General features: G+C 32.3%; 1 protein-coding gene across 1 annotated transcript; it reads right to left on the bottom strand.

The window, feature by feature from the left end:
* Positions 1–1,152: 1,152 nt before the first annotated feature.
* LOC143566830 (protein SOMBRERO-like) lies at positions 1,153–3,884 on the bottom strand. The gene is made up of 3 exons (XM_077053415.1): positions 3,710–3,884; positions 2,580–2,872; positions 1,153–1,756 (listed from the first exon to the last, which is right to left on the bottom strand). Exons 1-3 carry the CDS (start codon positions 3,882–3,884, stop codon positions 1,154–1,156), a joined length of 1,071 nt encoding a protein of 356 aa, XP_076909530.1. The 3' UTR covers position 1,153.
* Between the last annotated feature and the right edge of the window lie 16,173 nt (positions 3,885–20,057).

The raw sequence follows: 20,057 nt of genomic DNA, 5'->3' as shown, positions 1-20,057 counted from the left end.
TATTGATTAGTTCGCCTTCGGGTAGATGCTTATGCTTCTTGATGAGCGGTCACATGCTCGTTTAGAAAAATCGTGTAATTGTAATTTAAGAGTAGTGTAGTTTGCCTTTAAAAGCGATGTTGTAAAAGTAGGTTTAGATTACTCTACTCCCCGAGTACTCACTACAACGTATGTTGTCGAAGCGAATTTCTTTAACTCCGTCTAGTTAGTAATAATCGATCATAAGTGGTCAACCTCAGCCATAATCACATCTGGTCTAGTAAACTTTGGCTTGTTTTGACTTAAAAAAGTAAAACATATTTGTATTTTCTATAATATTAAAGAAAAAAATATCATTTTTTAATTAATGGTTAAATATTTTTAGAATAATTTATTTTTAAAAATGCATTCTTTTATTTATATTGAAATTCATCTATTTTGTTATAAATATTAATAAAACTTATGATATTTCACTTATATATATAATATTCAAAAATCATTTTTTTAAGTTATTACATCTGAGTACTCCTCGAGTACTACTCCCCGGGTACTCATAGTACACCCAACTTCTCAGTCGACTGTCTAGATCCGTCTAGCAATTTTTACAACATTGGTTCAAAGAAAAGGTAAAATTTTATAGTTGATGCTTTTGGCACGAGTAGTTGAGTTGTGTCCGGATTTTGACAAGTTAACCCTTTTGATACCTTCTAAATCCTTTGTGAACATTACAAATTCAAATTCTTTGATAGATTTCGATTCCTTAAAATTCTAAATTTTTCTTTAAACAAATTTCAATTTCAAAGACAATTACTTCAAATTCCCTTAACAAATTCCAAAAAATATTTATGGTGAACCAAACACACCATTATTACATTAGCTAAAACGTAGCTAAGACGAATTAGACTGGGTGGTTATCCAGCATATGCTAGAACATATCTAGCACTAGTTTCGATCCTGAGTGATATCAAAACATAACATTGCATCATGCAAGTCGAACCAACTAGATCGAATGCATATGTATCACATGATCACTATTGAAAGATTTTGATAGATTCATACCAAGGTAGAATAACTCAAGCAATGCAAGGCATTGTTCACTAACACTAATAATTAATATTCATAATACATTAAATTTAATAACTTTTCTTTAAAAAAACATATGTAGCAGCCTCCTCTACATAGGGAACTTCAAAACATCTGTTTCATAACCAAGGTTAAGAAAAGGAAACATACTAGATTGCGAGTTCACATCCGGATGATCAAAGTGTTGTGAAGACGAAGGATCATCACACGTTCCTTGTTGATTGTGATGACTAAAAGTAAACCCCGAGTGATGTTGATTCGAAGCTAGAAGTTTGTCCAAGAATGACCAGTCTGCAGTTAGGTTACTAGCACTCGCTATAAGTGGCTTGTCACACCCACCCTGACTCATTGACATCAAGCTCAATAAGTTCTTGGAACAATGCACGTCGTTATTGTTATTGACGAGTTGATGGTTTTGTTGTTGTGGAAGAAAATACGGAGGGTGTTCGTGAGGAGAAGTCAGGAGTTGAGGAAGATGCATTGAACCGTCGAATAATGATGTGGTACTAGTAATGTTGCAATTGTAGCCGTGTAGGGTTTGCATACCTTCGTCGTGCTTGTTGAAATCTTGATCGTCTAATTGATGGTGATCGTCTTCGGTATGAAGAGTATGGGTGTGGTGACCGTCTCCTTGAAATGGGCTTCGATTGTAGTTTCGTTTCTTGAATACTCGACAGACGACCCAACCATCCTCCTGTTTTCGATATTAAATAGTTGAATGTTAAAACTTAGTAAATTATTGGTTCACTAGTAGAAAACTGACTAATAGATGCGAATAATTAACGCTGAAAGATAAAATCTAAAGTAAAAATATATATAAACTGAAGAGTAAACTGCGGTTTCCGTCCTGTGGTTTGTCAATCTGTATTTTAGTTCAGTAGTTTTAAATCTGTGATTTTAGTCCACGTGGTTTCATTTCACTTGCAATTAGACCTGACCCCACTAACCCCGTTAAGTCTGATTGTTAAACTCATCAACGTGCCCCTCACGTGAATGACAATTTTGTCCTTTTTTCACCAAATAAACCCCAACCCTAATTCGCAAGCCCCTTCGTGTGAGAGGATGGGGTGTATTTGGGGAAAAAAAAAGGAAAAAACAGCCCCTCACGTGAAGAGTACGCTAAAATGGGTTTAACGGCCAAACTTAACGGGATTAGTAAATTTGGGTTTAATTTCAAGTGAAATGAAGCCACAGGGATGAAAATCGCAAATTTAAAACTATTGGATTAAAACCGCAGATTCAGACAAACCATAAGAACGAAAACCGCAGTTTACTCTAAAATGAATTATTATTTTTCTTTGTGTTTAAAAAGTGATTTTTTCGACTATTTTTCTAATTATCTAGAGTTAATAATGTAATTAATGTATGTAACATCTTAAAATATCAAAAGTAATAAGGCTAAAATTTTAAAAAAAAACTAGTAATTATATAATTATTACACCATTAGAAATTATATTCCTAAACAGACATTTAACTTATTATGTGCAACATCATATAACATGACATGTACTATATACCTGGACTTCTGATGGTGTGGTAGCATTAGAGTACCGATCATCTAGGCGATACTCGTGCATGATCCAATCGGATTTTTGCCCGTGTGGGGCCCGACCCGTGTAGAAAACGAGGGTCTTTCGCAACCCAATTCTCTTTGAATTGCTACTTAGATGGATGGCCTTGTCTCTCCCGGTTGCCTTCCAGAATCCAGCAGCCGTGGCTCGGTTTGTTCTTGTTCCGGTTGGATACTTCTTATCCTTGTGACTAAAGAAGTACCATTCGTTTTGTGGACCCGACCCGATTCTACACCTATCTACATTCAAACAAGTAGTATGTCAAATATGAATAACAATTTGGGACCCGCTATACACACATCGTTTCAAACAACCTTCCAGATAAAGGTCAGACTACCGTTTTGATAAAAAAAAAGGTTTGACATTTCATGCCTCCATGGTCAGAACGGCTGGTCTGGATATTGGATGCACCGCCGTTCTGACCAATAATTTCGAACCCCCCCCTCCCCCACCCCCCTCCTCACAAAATGGTCATATCGTCAGACTAAATATTCGGGGTGTGCAAGAAACCGAAAATCCAAACCGAAACAAAAATCGAAGGTTTGGTTTTATGTTTTTGTAAAAACCGCACTAACAATTTGGTTTTGGTTTTGCATGTAAAAAAACCCTAAAGGAACCGAATTCCTAAAGTTTTGTTTTTTTATATTAAGTAATCTATAAAAATTAAATAAATATGTAACATCTTTTATTTTTTATCAAATCTATAATAGTCTATTATTTTACAATTAACAAAATTATTTATACCTAAATTCATTATTTTTTGTCAACTTTTTTTCGACCTAAATTTTTCAAGCTTAAATGGCCAAAAACCGAACAAACCGAAACCAAAATGAAATCCGAAAAACCGAAACCGAACGGTTTTAAAAACTCCAAAAACCGAAGTTTTGGTTTATCAATTTAATTTTAGCCAAAAACCAAACCGAACATCACCATACACACCTCTACTAAATATTGTTCAAACGACCATTCTGACCAACAATTTTCAAAACTTGACTTTTTTTTTTGGTACAAAACAGCTGTCTAATTATTTTGTGGACAGCTGTTTTGTACAAACTAAAGTTAGGGTTTGGTGTAACCTTTGAGGTCCCATGGCTCAAGCTTGTTGAGATCAACTTCTCTAATAACATCAAGATCAATGGGCTCATATGAAACCTTCTTTCTCAAGTAATAGTAAACCAACTCCTCATCCGTCGGATGAAACCGGAACCCTGGTGGGACCGACAGTTCGCTACCGTTGCCTGTGGTCATCATCTTGTTTAGTCACCTTGCAAACAAGTGAATAACCTTCAGATTATTATTCAAACTTCATCCATGCATGCATGTCTGAGTGACTCACTTTTGATCTTATTCACTACTTGTATTCTCTTTCTTGTCTTTATAAACTTTGCCAACTTGCTTTCTTTCTGTCAACTTTTGTTAAGTTTTTCTTCTTTTGACTCACCGACATCCTCCAAATTGTATGTGTGTGTGTATATATATATAAATATATAGAGAGAGAAGGGGGGGGGGGGGGGGATGATTAGGAAAATGTGTAAACTTTTGTGAATATGTTTACACTATCAATCTATCATTTATGTATGTTTACACTTCAAAACTGCATTTGATAGTTATTACTTGTATGTTTTCATTTCAAATCAAAGGATCCAATTACAATAAAGAGGCAGGTAAACGGGCAACAAACCGTACTGCATGCCACCCCCTTTTGAAATAAGTTAATGTTTTAAACTTCAAATGTTATTGGGGCTGCATGCTACACAGTATACACACATGCATGCCGTCTAACGTCTAATCTCTCACTATCTCAAACGATCATCGAGGTATTTGTCAAACGGTTGTTTTGACCAATAAGTTTTAAAGTATAACCCCCTATTTTGGAATGTTCGTTGGAGAATATGTAGGATGACCTTTTTTTTACTGCCTACTTTAAAGTTTAAAACAACCTATTGAATGCTGTGAAATCGCATGACGGTGGTGTAGCTCTTTTTTAAAAAGTTAAATTAACCCGATAGCTATACTCGAGAATAGAAAAACACCCAAAAATAGACGGTAATATGTCAGATAACCCTTTTTTTATTATTTCAAAGGGGTTGAGAAGGTACGACAAGCAACCAGGATACGTTTAGCATAACCTTTTAAATTATTTCTATCTCTATATGTAAAAACGTGTGAACCTTTTTATCTAAGTCAATCTCGTAATTATACAATTAATTTAAGGTGAAATTAAGATTTACCATATATAGTCAACAATAGACTTAGGACCCGCTTGGCCGCATATACTTATTCTAGGTATAAAGTGAGATCCAATGCAAAAATAAATTATATAAAATTATATGCTAAGTACATAAGTTGTTTAATTGTGTACATGGAAACAATGTTTAACAGCTATAACGTGACAAATTATAATAATTATTATTATATATAACAATTCACAATTTTGTTAAACTTACAGCCTCAATGTCCGGGACCGATAATTCTTGAGAATTAACGTCTAAGTTTACCAACCGACACCACTTCATTGGTCCACTTCAATTTTTGCATTTTTCCGTTTTTAGCTCCGATACCATAACTAAAGTAACCGAACTCGTGTCGAGTTATCGCCTCAATACGCGGGATCAACAACGCTTGGGTGTTACCACCATGCAGGTTTACCGGCTAAATAAATGTTGAATGTTTTATTTGTTTATATGGTAATCTTTTTATATATTTGTTACTTTGATGAATTTATTTTTTAGGTTTAAACATTCAGGTTTTACCAACAATGTCTATGTCCGAATTCATATCGACTTACGGTCTCAACACCCAGGACCAACAACGCTTGAGTTTATCACCGTCTACGTTTTACCACTAGCGCGACGCAATACACTAGGAAAAATACTAGTTCAAGATAATAACAAGCTAATTCATCTTTTGTAAATAACTTTTTTTTGTCCATCTAGTTAATCAAAATGGATTATTTCAACTTGATAAAGTTTGGTCAAATAAAAATAAAATATTGTAAGCATAAAATATATATATGTATATATTTATAACGTGTCTTATTATTCCTTAATAAGCGGTTGCATGTTTAAAGAAGAAAATAATGTAGCATTGGCACGTGAATATGGACGACTGAAGAAAGCAATATCCAGAAAGTCCGTCGGATCTACGTTACTAGGTTTCATAATAATAATAATATTATTAACAATAATAAAACTTATATTATTTATCATTGCATTTACATGCAGGCTGCAGCTAGAGTTAACTATTTTGCAAGGCACGGCGTTACTCATTTAAAAACTATTAAAAAAATAATTAATTAATTATATACACACATCACCCATTCTTCCCTATATTTATATGAGACCGAGTATAAGATTAACTATATATTAATTTCACTTGGTTTGAAAAGATAAAAAGTAAATTGAAACCATTAGAAACTTTAATAAGTATATAATGTTATAAGTGTACTTAGGTATTTGATATATGGTTGATTTTAATTTAGGGAAAACTTTATATTGAGTTTCAAATAATGAGAATTATAACGGGTATCCATATATAGCTGATACACACATGTAAACTCATGTATAAACCATTCATGTCATATATCATGGCCGTCTTTAAAAATTTAAATACCTCGGTCGATTCGAAATAAAAAGGTCCGTAGGGCCTAATGAGTAACGAAATATATAAGTTAATTTTTTTCAAAGAATGTTTAACGTTAATTATTTATTCAGTTTTTAAATTTGGTTTCGGCCTAGTGGATTAAATGGATTGCACATAAAAATGGTTTTTGGACAAATATATTTAATATGACTAAGATTCACACCTATTTTATATAAAAATAAAAAAATATATAAGTAGTATATATGTATAAAAAACTTGCCCCCAAAATTTATGTGGCTAGGCGGCCGCCCGGTTTGCCCAACCCAAGAGCCGGCCTTGAACCATGTAACAGGCAACGTGTACCGATAGGTATGTTGCTGGTAATATTGAGACACAAAAAGATATTAGCTTAAGATTACCAAAATTAACCCCACACGTGACCAATTGTCATCCCGCCAATACACAATGTATGGCAAATACATATAATCATCCCATATTTGGGCATGGTTCGGTAAACCTGTATGCACGTTTTAAGTAATTACGCCGGGTGTCATCTAATACCGGTATAACATACTTGTCTCATACCTGCAAAACCTTTTTGAAGTCAATCACATATTCGATTACATACCCAAATACACGTTCAATTACCCTTAATTTTTCGGATTTACCCATTGGGTTCGAGTTCATTTTCTACCCTAACTATTGTACTATATCTAGTTATCTATCAACTATATAATATAATATAATATAATATTGGTTACCAAAATTTCATTTCATTTCATTTCATTCCGTTTCATGGATCTCGTGTACCTCGGTCATGGCAATTATGACATTACTGCAATCTCAAAATATGTACTTGAACTCCGTGTTAGATGAGTAGTTAATATAATAATAATAATATAATGTTATTAATAGCACCTTGCAAGATATCATAGTATGGGAGAATATCTAAACTCATAGCTATAGCAAGGTCAAGAATAAGGGTGTGTGTGGTGTGATTTGGTACGATTTTTTGTTAAAACCGAACCGAAAATCAAAATTTTAGTTTTTGGAGTATTTGAAACCATTCGACTTTGCTCTTTTGGTTTCGGTTTTCATTTTGGTTTCGTTTCGGGGCTTTTTGCCATTTGACCTTGAAAATTTTAGAGTAAAAGTAAGAGTTCAAAAAATAATTAATTTAGATATAAATAATTTTGTTAATGAAATAATAGACTATTAAACATTTTACCGAAAATATTTGAGTTACATGTTTATTAAATTATTATAAATTACTTAATATAAAATATAAAATATAAAATAACAAAAATTTAAGAATTCGGTTCGGTTTTTCGGTTTTTATTATATGCAAAACCAAAACCGAACCGTTAGCTTGGTTTTTTACAAAAACATAAAACCAAACCGTCGGTTTTTGTTTCAGTTCGGTTTTTTCGGTTTGAATTTTTTGGTTTTTTCAGATCCGGATTGGTTTTTTCGGTGTTTTGCACACCCCTAGCCAAGAATATATAAATTTAACAAAATTAGGGAAATTTGATTTAGCCGGTACAATTAAAATTTAAAAATGTGCTCATTTAGGCTTTTGATATAAGGTTGTAGGTTGCTTTGTGATTTATGTTATTCTAATTTCTAAGAGTCTAATCGAGCGCATTCAAAAAAAGGTATGTTTAAGTCTGACTTGATTCAAGCTTTTAACAAACATGTTTTTTAAGTATTTCATTAGATTGTTTACACTTTTACACATAAGTATTAATTTGGTACCATTCATATTATAAAAACAAAAATAATAACATGAGTGATGACGTAAAATGCCCTCGAATATTCAAATAAACATAAACTTGTCGAGCATTTACATTGGAATCTCTATCTCGTACCTTATCCTAAGATTCAAAGTAAAATATATAGAAATGATTAAAGAACTATTTAAAACATTCATGCATCCCATTATTTGAAAGAGAATAAAAGTTCGGGATATAATAAATCAAGTAAAAACACAATTCCACTATAAAAATACAGTTACAACGCTTATATTGATGCATAAAAGTTTTCGATGTAAAAGATCAAGTGTCATTTATGGGTGTGGAAAGTCGGCTTGGTTCATATTTGACCATGACATAAGTGAACTTCGATTATGACAGATTGCTTAACCATAGCCATAACCGATGGTCGGTTAAGCATAGGTTGTTAATTGTTCAATGTATTTTTTGTTGTTCTAGCTGAAAATGGTTCAGTTGTGGACTGTGGTGTTCCAAGCTCGGTAATTGATAGTTGTAGCATGATATAAAACAATGTTCGAAGCTGGATATGAGATATAAAAGCTGTAAAATCACAAACTTACTACAAGGTTCGGTTCAGTTTGGTTAAAGTCAATGAACAAAAACATTTTACCGTAACCATAACCTAACAATCAATTAATCAGATTGACTTAACCATAGTAGATCAATTTTTTTATCATGATTATTTTCGTTAATCGGTTTCTTATTATGATTCAATTTTTCCTCACCTCTGCTTATAAAATTTCAGCATATCTATAAATGGATATACAAATATACAATGCAAACAATTACAAAACACAAAAATACTTGATGCTTTTGTGAAACAAACCTAATAGCCAAACATGTGAGAAAGAGATGTAGGGAGAAAGATGGAGATTTCATAATATGGTGTGTATTACAATAAGATACAATGATATATATATATAGGAAAATATAACTTGGAGAATAAGCCTAATCTATATTAGGTATTGATAACCATAATAATATATATTTATAACACTCCCCCTTGGTTATCAACTCAATACGCTTGGATATGCTGCCTCATTAAAAACCTTGCTAGGAAAACCCAGTGGGACAAAACCATAGCTAAGGGAAAAAGAGTGCAACGCGTATTGTCTCCCTCTGATTTATATATCCTTTTAAATGGTAAATATCGATCTTATGTGAAAGTTACCCAAAACTTTTGTAGTCAATCATTTGCGTCTTCGTCCCTTGACATTTGAATCTTTAAGTTGAATAATGTTGTATGATCTTCAAGTGAAAACTTCTATTGCTTCATCTAGTAAACACCATGATTCTGTTGTGTTTCTCTGCATCAATAAGACGAACCAAACTTGTTTTGATGGGTTAGTAAAATATAAAAATATAACTTTCATACCTGAAATACATGTTTTAACTCATTCTGATGTCTCCTAGCAAGACACATGCTGATAAACATAAATAAAGAAAATAATAATCATATATAGCTAACAGTACAACATAATGCATATATGCATTTAATTATAGTATTTTCGAACCAATAATATTTCATATTTAGATAGGAAATTATAAAGAGTCATTGTGTGACATCCTTTAACGTGCTAAAATAATTAAATTTGTCCATGGTAAAATGTCTCAACATTTTGTAGATCTTTGATGGATTTATAAACATATAAAAATATAATTACACATATACTCGAACTTGTCAAGGTCTTTCAAAAAGAATTATCTCTATAAAAGCTCATAATTTTCTCTCGGTGATATATCCTCATTGTAAACTGTGATTATAATGAACTTTTAAGAGTGAAATTTTGATAAAAATATGGCTAATTATACTCAACTTATCTCCCTCTTTATCAAAATATCTCTTGATTTTGCCAAGCTCAATTCTCAGTTCGAATAGTTTAGCTCATACGTAATAAGCATAAATCCATGCATTTACCAATCCATCATGGACTTCTTTTCTACTTGACAAATTATACATACACATTCACTTTATCAGGATATTTGCTCATAAACTTGCTCATTAACACATAACTTTGTATCACATATCAAAATCCATATTGTACAATTTCTTTGTTTATTGAGATATTGTACTCATAACGTGTATTCTCTTCTATGTGTATGCTTATTGATTCACATAATAAACTAATCTTTCAAGTATTCAATTACCTTAGGAAACTTTTCAGGAGTTCCATTTATATTCAATAATCGTAAAGTATCAAATATGACTTTATACACAACAATCATTATGTTCTCGAGAAATTACTTTACATGATTTGAAAATTCAAATCTTTCATAGATTTTCTTGTAAACTCTCAGTATCAACTGAATAACAATATTTATTGGACGCATATCAATTCTCTCTTTATATTACCAGACTTTTAGTTATCAGAAAGTCATTGCTTCCACAATTGGAGAATGTGTCTCCTCAATCCTCATAATAATCATGGGTCTTTGCAAAATATTTTGTGCCATCAATTTTGCTTTATATCACTTGATGAATTTTCATAACTCATATACAAGACCCGTTTGTATCTTACACATTTTACAATTTTAGTTGTACGGACTGCTGGTCCAACAAACTTTCCGTTATTTAGAGAATTCAACTCTGCCCTGTTTGCGTTTTTCCACTTTGGCCAATCATTTTTTATAGGCAAATTTAGAATCTTGATCCTCATCATCATTTCAAGCGCTAATTATATATATATAGATAAATTATAACGATGTCGACTTTATTTCGATTCCATTTATCTTTGTAGACATGATACAATATAATTTATTGAGAGCTCTTTGTTTTCAGGTACCTAAGGTTCTTCAAGAACCATCATGTCTAATCTCTTTCAAGAAACCTTTTACTGCACATCGACTTGACCATCTTTATTACTTGCTCCAATTTTCGAGGAAATTTTAACTTTGGAATCGATCAATCTACCACGCTACAAGCATGCATTAGAATTATTATCAATTTGCGTTTGTCCTTCCGGGACATTTATTAATTGGAGCATTAGCAGTTCGCATAGGTGTCTTAGCTAGACACTCTCTTTTGGTCAGTAAATCGTCCTGTAATTCATTCGTTAATCTTTATTCATGAATTATCTTTTGAACATTTAGTTTATATAATTTAGTTTGAGGATCAATGATAATTCATTCCAACTAAATTTGTTTTCCAACTACTTTAAATCTCCCCCTAATGTTGGGAATGTTGATTCACTAAAGTGAAAACTAATGAGCAATAATCAAATATCTCATTAATGGCTCTAAGTATTTAATCATATATAATATTTAATACCGACATATATTCCTAACTTCCTTTGTGTTCTCATCTTTGTGTCTTGAGGTGGATTAATTTCAGTATATAACACATACAAAATATTAGATGAGAAATATTTGGTTACTGACAAAAAACCAATTGCAATGGGGAGGAAGTATCATAACTTGTTGGCTTGATGTGAATTCGTTTAAAGATAGTAAATCATATGTACTCAAATACAAACATGAACCTTTGCTCTCGTGATGATTGCCTTTGCAACGAATTATAGACGTCGAGTAATCGTCATTAACAATATAATTTATGTAAGAACATAATCTGTTATGAAGTTCAACACTTATTCCGATGATCATTATTAACTTGGGAATCAAAATTCATTATTATAACCAAATGTAAATATACCAATCTGGAATAATATGCTTGCAATCTTATTAGCTAAGCCATAGATCATGCAAACATGAAGTTGCGATATTGATAACCATTTAGACGATGCATCGATTTTCAAAACACTAAATTGTATCATGTTAGGATATGTGTACCATTTTCTCAATTCTATAACATCTAGGGATTCACACCCTCCTTTAGTTGGTAAATAAATGATTTCCCTTGAGAGCAATTTTATATGTATAATTATTATGAAAAATCTTTTGGTTCCTCAATAAATTTCTCATCATTGACTCTGTGTGGTCTAACCGGTCACGCCATAAGATAATCATGATCCATAAACCTCAGGTTTATGATCGTATATGTATCATGATTCTTTAGTACAAGATTGTAAATATGAGTGAACATTATATTATCGTTTCAAACGATCATGTGATTTCACTTTTGTATTTCTAGATTTTGTTCTCATATATGATTAATCTCTTTGCCACATTTGGTGGTCGATCTCATTATTAGCATGACCAACATTATAATTCCGATAGTAGATCTCATTATTAATATAATCACTGTTTCAAATTTTCTATTAGATCCATGATCGCAACAATCGGTGCGTATTCACATCGCTTCAGGGAATGATATCAAACCAAACACTTCTCATGGTTTATTCATAATTTTCTCGAACATAGATACAAATCACTTCAAACCCTTCATACGTTTTAATGATATGCTACTTCAGGAGCATATTTAAGGTTTGACAAATGAAAAATTATTTTTCCGTAATATAAATATCAGTAAAAATCTGATGACCATCTATAAATCGATAAAGAGATTTTTAGAGATTGACATCAAAACACATTTATTTTATTCTCTTTCATTAGAGTGAAAATAAAACACAACTCACATATAGTTATTATACTAAATGCTAAAAAGTTATAGCATACATAATACAAGATATACATAACGACATAATGTTATAACATGTCACCATATAAAACGACTAATCGCAACCTTTGTGAAATATTATTTTCATCACTTGCATGTAATTACATATAACTTATGTATTAACATATCATGATATAAATATCTCCATTTTTAATAAAGTCTCCAAGGTGAAATTTAACACAACTTTCAATGTGCCAAATAAACAAACGAAAATTGTTCCATGGTGTTCGGTATAATGAACAACGGTAAGAAGACCTGTGTATAAATCATATTTATGTATAACAAGAACAATGCATATAAATTGTTCAAAGAATATGAACTCAGGAAACACACCAAGTGACACTTCTTTGGTTATAGAATGTACATATAACAATAACTATGGTTGTAAACAATTAGAAGACCTTTAAACGTAACACAATTCATGTCAAAATTATTGTAACTTATAAAGAGATATGGAGTTTATATATTAGTTATTTATGCATATTCTAACACATAAGACATAAACATGCTTTACTAATTCATGACTAATCAGTGAACATACATATTAACATATATTATTGAAGTGGAGTAATATGGAAATCAAATATGGTCAACAAAATATAGATAAATAAAAGTCCATCATTTGGAATCAAACATGTTAAAAGAGAAACTGAAAACACACATTATATTCAGTGGGTATTAAACCCAAGTAGTTAATTAAGAGTTTTAAACTATTATTCTAACTCTGTATAAGATAATAAATAAAACAATTGAATATATCTATGTACTAAAGAAAATATAAAATTTCTAACCGACTGCCAAAAAAAACTTTCCAAGTTTACATAGAATCAAACTTATGTGGTAACATGAATCAAATAATAAATATAATTTAACCTATATGGTACACAATCAAATAATAAATAATAATATATCTTTATCACGATTAATCGCAAATGTGTCAATCTTTTCATTTGTGAACTTCTGTTATATATTTTACTTGGTTGTTGTTTAAATTAACATATTAAAATCACAAATCTATAATAACAAATCATAAAGTAATATCATATGCAAGTCTTACGAAAAGTTCTATCATAATAATTTATTTAACAAAACCATTAAATTTGCATATACACCATTTCTTTTTACATTCAGAAAATTAAAAAAAAAACAACAAAAGACAACTTTGGTCATCTTCTCTTTCGATTTACTCTCAAATTATATTAGAGAATTAAAGTTGTTTTTAATTTTATTTGAGTACTTTATTTAACTTTATATTAGGTGTAGGCACTAAAATAATAATCAATGACACATCAAAAATTAAAATCATTGCTATACTATAATTCATAAATAGTGTTCTGAAATAATTAATATAAATCTCGATTCAACAAAAAAAAAAATGTATGAACTTCAATATAAATATTATTTTAAGAGAGATTAAGAAAATATTAAATCTCTAACATAACCTGAAGTTTGTGTTTGAGATAATAATAAAGAACAATAAAAAATAACTTACCTTAGGATAATCCAATCACACTAAAGCAAGTCAGTGTTGATAATGTGTTATGAAACAAGCCTAATAGCCAAACATGTGAGAAAGAGATGTAGGGATGTAAGACCCCGTTACCGGTAGCCCTACTTTAACGTTGGATTTACTCATAAACGCAGTTCTAAATATCAGAGTTAACAAAAACTTTCGCGGAATAATAAAACTTCAACCATAACATTTTACATAACCATCAAATCATGTCTTATAAAACATTTGTAGTCAATTAAAACAAAACATAGTCTTTAAAACATCACAACATTTATTCGAGATGCCAGTATCTTCGATTTTCATGCCATGTGTCTTCAGTCACGCAAGCTGCCTCAACCTATTTGCCTGCGTGCATACTAAAAGTCAGCTATGCTGAGTGAGTTCTAGTTAATCACATAACTTACTTTTCATACACATGTACGTGCCCGAAGGTACGCATTACAACATATCAAGATCAGCATTCGTCCATACACATTCATATCTAACCATACATTATAAAGGGCGTTTCACCCTACATACCTCGGATAGTTTTAGGGTCTGGTACCCTCCATCCTCGGATATTATTAGGGTCCTGTCACCATTCATCCTCGGATATTATTAGGGTCCGGTCACCCTTCATCCTCGGATATTATTAGGGTCCGGTACCCTTCATCCTCGGATATTATTAGGGTCCGGTACCCTTTCTTCCATAGCTTCACACTATACCTGTCCTTAAATATTTTTCCTGACAATACGTGCAATCTCCGAAGAGCGTTCACGTACCATTAACTTATCATACGTACATTATGCATACATCATAAATATTCATACATGCATCTTATCTTACATCATACATAGCAATCACGTCTTTAGCTACCACCTGACGGTACATGCAATATCCGAAGATCGTTCACGCACCGTCAAGCAATCATCATACATACATCATACAAGGCATACACTTACCACTTAAGGTAAGTGTGTTAACTATCACATCGAGTATGCACACAGCCCCGAAAACATAACAAGGAAGTGGGGCTATAAACTCACTTCAATGCGGTTGCGTTCACCGTTTACGGTTATTCCCTTCTTGAGCTGTGCACGACTAACTGTATAATAATTATTCGTTTCAGTAAACTATCACTACACATATTGCCTTTTTAGTTTAATTATTACCCTCAACGAACGGGGGTCCGGGGGCAGCGCCCCTGGCAGTGGGGTTCTAGGGGCGGCAGCCCCTAGCGGGGTCCAAGGGGCAGAGCCCCTGGCTGGGGTTAAGCTGCCAGTTCAGCTTGGAAAAATTTTATTTTCATTAACTATCTTAACACATTTTCCATTAGCATTTTGAATCATTGAATAATATGCTACTTAAAAGTTCAAGGGCTTATTTGTAATTAAATCATTATTTTCTAAGTCCAAGGACCATTCTTTCATTCTGTTAAACTTCTAATTCGTTACTTATCCTTAACGAACTGACTTGCCATGACGAACTGGTTCTTGTAACGAATTGGAACTTTTAACGAACTGGTTACTTACACGAATTGGACTTTTAACGAACTGGACTCTTAACGAATCAGTCCATGTAGCGAACCAGTCCAAGTAGCGAATTGGACCTTCTAATTCGTTATCTCCTTTAACGAACTGGTCATAACGAATCAAGGGTAATTCGTTACCCTTTTCCCTTAACGAATTGGATACGAACTACAGCTAGTTCGTTAATCTTTCCTTAGCGAATCAGCTGGCGAATTACCTCTAATTCGCTAGTTATTTCTTAGCGAACTAGGGTTAGGTCAGATTTGTCAGAACATTCCCTGTCAACCTCGCACACGTTTTTGCCATTGCCGGAAAAACGTATCTTCACCGTTTTACACCGTTTTTCATCGTTTTTCGTCCCGTTCGATCCAGATCTGAGCTAGGGTGACCCCTAAGCTCATATTAGGTTCGGTTTATACCCGATTCCACCCGGATCTCATGACTTAAACGGTTTAACGGTGTCGGCTCGTCGTTTCATGATTATATCTAACGGATTTAAGCTCAAACAATAAAATATTATCATTACCTCGGGTCGGTTCTCAGTTTCCTTCTTGATATCAATAAAATATTATCATTACCCCGGATCTCATCGTTTTTCGTCCCGTTCGATCCAGATCTGAGCTAGGGTGACCCCTAAGCTCATATTAGGTTCGGTTTATACCCGATTCCACCCGGATCTCATGACTTAAACGGTTTAACGGTGTCGGCTCGTCGTTTCATGATTATATCTAACGGATTTAAGCTCAAACAATAAAATATTATCATTACCTCGGGTCGGTTCTCAGTTTCCTTCTTGATATCGGTTTAGAGAGAGAGAGAGAACTAAAGAGAGAATCTTAAGTGTGTGTTTTGGATGGTGTAAGGGATATGTGTAAATGAATTAAATGGAGGATTAAGGGTATATATATTTTTGATCATGGGCTTAAGCCCATGGTCTTTCCTTCATTCCTCCATAACCCAAGTCCATAACCCATATCCATTTACCCAACACAAGTCCATCTCGTATTCTATTCAACTAAACCGATAACGACCCGCTATAAAATAAACGAACTTTATTTTATTAATATAACCGAAAGTAGGATGTTACAAGGGAGAAAAATGGAGATTTCATAATATGGTGTGTATTACAATAAGATACAATGATATGTATATATAGGAAAAGATAACTTGGAGAATAAGCCTAATCTATATTAGGTATTGATAACCATAATAATATATATTTATAACAGATGCCTAAATAAGTTGGGCTATTATTACGGGTCGTAAGCCCAATTGGGAAAGCCCACTGGGCCTGGGCTTCTGATCACTTTCTAGCTTCTATAAATGAAAAAAAAAACAAAACAATTTAAATAAGTTGTTACTTAAAATGATAAATTCAATTGCAGTAAACGCAAAGATATGATTCTATTGCCACTAGTTTTGTTTATTCATGACAAATTACAAATAAAACTAGTATTATATAACAAATGTCTATGTTAGAAACTCATGTATTATACGGGTTGCCAAAGCATTAGCTAGCTGTTGTTCAATTGTTGCCTGGAAATGTTCCATCGGGCGCTGGTCACGCGTTCAGATTGAAGTTAATCAATCGCTAGGCGAAACTTGGAGTGACAATTGAATTTTTGGTCAAATACATGAAACAACCGTAAATTAAATAAAAACACAACACGACCCCATATATCAACTGGTTTTCATTATATACATAAAACCCATCATTAAAGTGTTGTGCTTTTCATTTACCATTTTAGTCTCGTCTTCATGCTTATTTAGCATATGTTACAATTTTGTTATAGTTATTGATTTTCTTGAGAAATTCAAACAATTAACCATATGTCCATATAATGCAACTGTACTCACATTAAATAAATAGGTGGCTACCAAAATCATAGGTCATAGTCATAAATTGGAAAAATTCTTAAAATAGTCTTTTTATAGAAAGATTCCAAAAATGTTTCAATTTTTCGAGTTTTCAGTTTTGTTTCTAACCTATCTCGTCGTCGGCGATGCGTTATGTGTGCAAACGCGGCGTTGAATTAAGATAACACGTCGCCGATGACGTGGCTCAATAACATACCGCCGTCGATTAGATGGGCTGGATAACACGTCGCCGACGACTACTTCCGACCACATGTCTTTCTCTTATTGGCTTACTAACACGTCATCGGGAATATCTAATCACGTCGCGGACGACGAGATAGGTTAGGGACAAATCTGTAAACTCGAAAAAAAAAGACATTTTTAGAATCTCTCTGTAAAGGGCTATTTTGAGATTTTTTTGGTTAAAAAATATGTTATAATTTCTTGTCTAACTCATGCCTTAAGGTCACATGTTAATGACTTTCAAAAATTTTATTTTAAATAAATGAAATTACTATCAATTTAAAGCCTTCCTCTTCATTTAATATTTTCGCCCCTTTAAGCTAAATTATTAAATTAGTGTGACGATATTCTGACTTTCACCTAAAAAGCAGCCTGCATTATTTAGTGACCAACTTTTCAAAGAGCAACACACTCAAAGAGCCTTAACTAATAACCAACAATTTCTAGTCTAATGGTATTAAGGTACGATGGAAATGGGTTTCTCCTTATTATGTTGAGAATTCGAGTCTCGTAATAAACAAATGATGTAGATATAAAAGTAGATGTAGTGAATTTTAGTTAGCCGTTAAAATAGTATAATCGTGGGCAACAAATAACGCAAAAAGTATAAACTGTATATAAAGAAACCGGTTCAATGTTAAGTCACCATGTCAGGACTACCATGGGCAACAAATTCTACCCTATAAGTCACCATGTCAATACTACAACCATATACCATAGTTAAAAACTAGGTTACGATGTTTTATAACTCGTATACTATAATGTGAGTAATAAATTGTTTAGGCTTGTAAACGATGCAAGAAAGAGACATGTTTGTGTTTGTTTGTTTAACTTTAACAGAACACGAATGTTAGATATTAATCGATTAAGAGAGAAAAGAATTTAATTTTTAACAATTATTGTTTTTTCTACTAACTTAAAATATCAAACAAGTGTGAAACTTGGTTATAATTTAGTGAATAATTTTTCTTCACTTTTATCTCATAATTTAAACTAATATGAAAGAAATATTACCAAACTTTAACCAAGATTCATTTATTCTTCATTTGTCTTAATTTAAATAGCTTAAACATTTATTAAAAAAAGCTGGTTGACTTGCAAAAAGAAATGTGAGTGATTTTTGTGTAACACTAGGAAAACTACTTAAAAACTTAGTAGTGCATGTCTGCATGAAGTATTTCCAAATTTAAAATTTAAATTTTTAGTTATTTAAAAAGTTTCAACTTTGTGCAACACTTGGAAAAACTTGGTTAGTATTTAGTACTAGTAGACTAGTAGTGCATGAAGTTTTTCCATATTTACTAAAATCTATTTTTATGGGGAAAAGTTCTAAAATAAGCGTTTATGAAAACGTTTTTCAGGTTTTAAGTGTCATTTGCAAGAAATTTCCAAAATAGGTATTATAAACTAGTCGCGACGAATAGTTTATGATTACACACGAGTAGTTTGTAGAACCAGTTAAAACTTTCCACGTGCCCTTAAACTAACCGTAACGAGCATGTTCACTAATCATTTGCTCGTCACGACTAAATAAGTTCTATGTCTCGTAATCAACGCCCACGAGTAATTCATAGGTCATTTAGTCGCGTCGACTAGTTTCCCTGGTTTACATCCCCCACACGAGTAGTTTATTAGTAGTTAACTCGCCGCGACTAGTTTAGCCTTACAATCTACTCGTCGCGACTAAAAAACTTATGAATTACTCGAGGACGTTGATTATGGGGCATAAAACTTATTTAGTCGCGACGAGTAAATGGTTAGTAAATATGTTTGTTACAGTTAGTTTAAAGACACATGTTCAGTTTTAATTGGTTATATAAACTACTCGTCACGACTAGATTATAATTCCTATTTTGAGAATTTCTTTTAAATAACACCTAAAACCTAAAAACGTTTTCATAAACATTTATTTTAGGAAGTTGCCCTTTTTTATGGAGGTTGGTGGCTGACTTTAATTTTTATCTATTTATTTATTTTAGCATTTCTACCTTTAAATTACATTTTTACATAACCTTACCATTCACACAGGCCGCTTGGTTTTACATTGTCTCTTAAAAGAGTAAACAAGAAAGGTTGATCATGGAAACCTTTCTAATTCAATTTACATCAAATTCTGAAAAATCTATTAAATTACTTTTTACCTTTTTATCATACGTTTTATTACATTTACTTATTTTTCTAAAATGCCCACTTTACTTTTTATTATTTTTTTCTTTTCTATTTAGTTAAATTATTATTTTTTTGTTTCCTTTTCAAATTTCAGTTACAAATTTTTTGTTAAGCATCTTTGTTTCCTTTTAACTTTACTAACTAATACTAGTCTAACACGTGGCGTCTTCTTTCACAAACGTGAGGTTGTGTGGTTAAATACTTAA

This window comes from Bidens hawaiensis, unplaced genomic scaffold (genome assembly GCF_021521415.1).
Source record: "Bidens hawaiensis isolate Kalapana, Puna unplaced genomic scaffold, B.hawaiensis_p1.1 tig00023054_1, whole genome shotgun sequence".
NCBI lineage: Eukaryota > Viridiplantae > Streptophyta > Magnoliopsida > Asterales > Asteraceae > Bidens > Bidens hawaiensis.
This window is presented reverse-complemented; position numbering and strand designations above follow the sequence as displayed.

What these genes read in the sequence shown, in the direction of transcription:
- LOC143566830 (XM_077053415.1), bottom strand. Translation starts at nt 3,884, where the DNA reads ATGATGACCACAGGCAACGGTAGCGAACTGTCGGTCCCACCAGGGTTC. An exon ending in TGAGCCATGGGACCTCAAAG is followed by an intron (nt 2,873 to 3,709) that starts GTTACACCAAAC and finishes GTTTGAATGTAG; the next exon opens with ATAGGTGTAGAATCGGGTCG. An exon ending in CCACACCATCAGAAGTCCAG is followed by an intron (nt 1,757 to 2,579) that starts GTATATAGTACA and finishes TATCGAAAACAG; the next exon opens with GAGGATGGTTGGGTCGTCTG.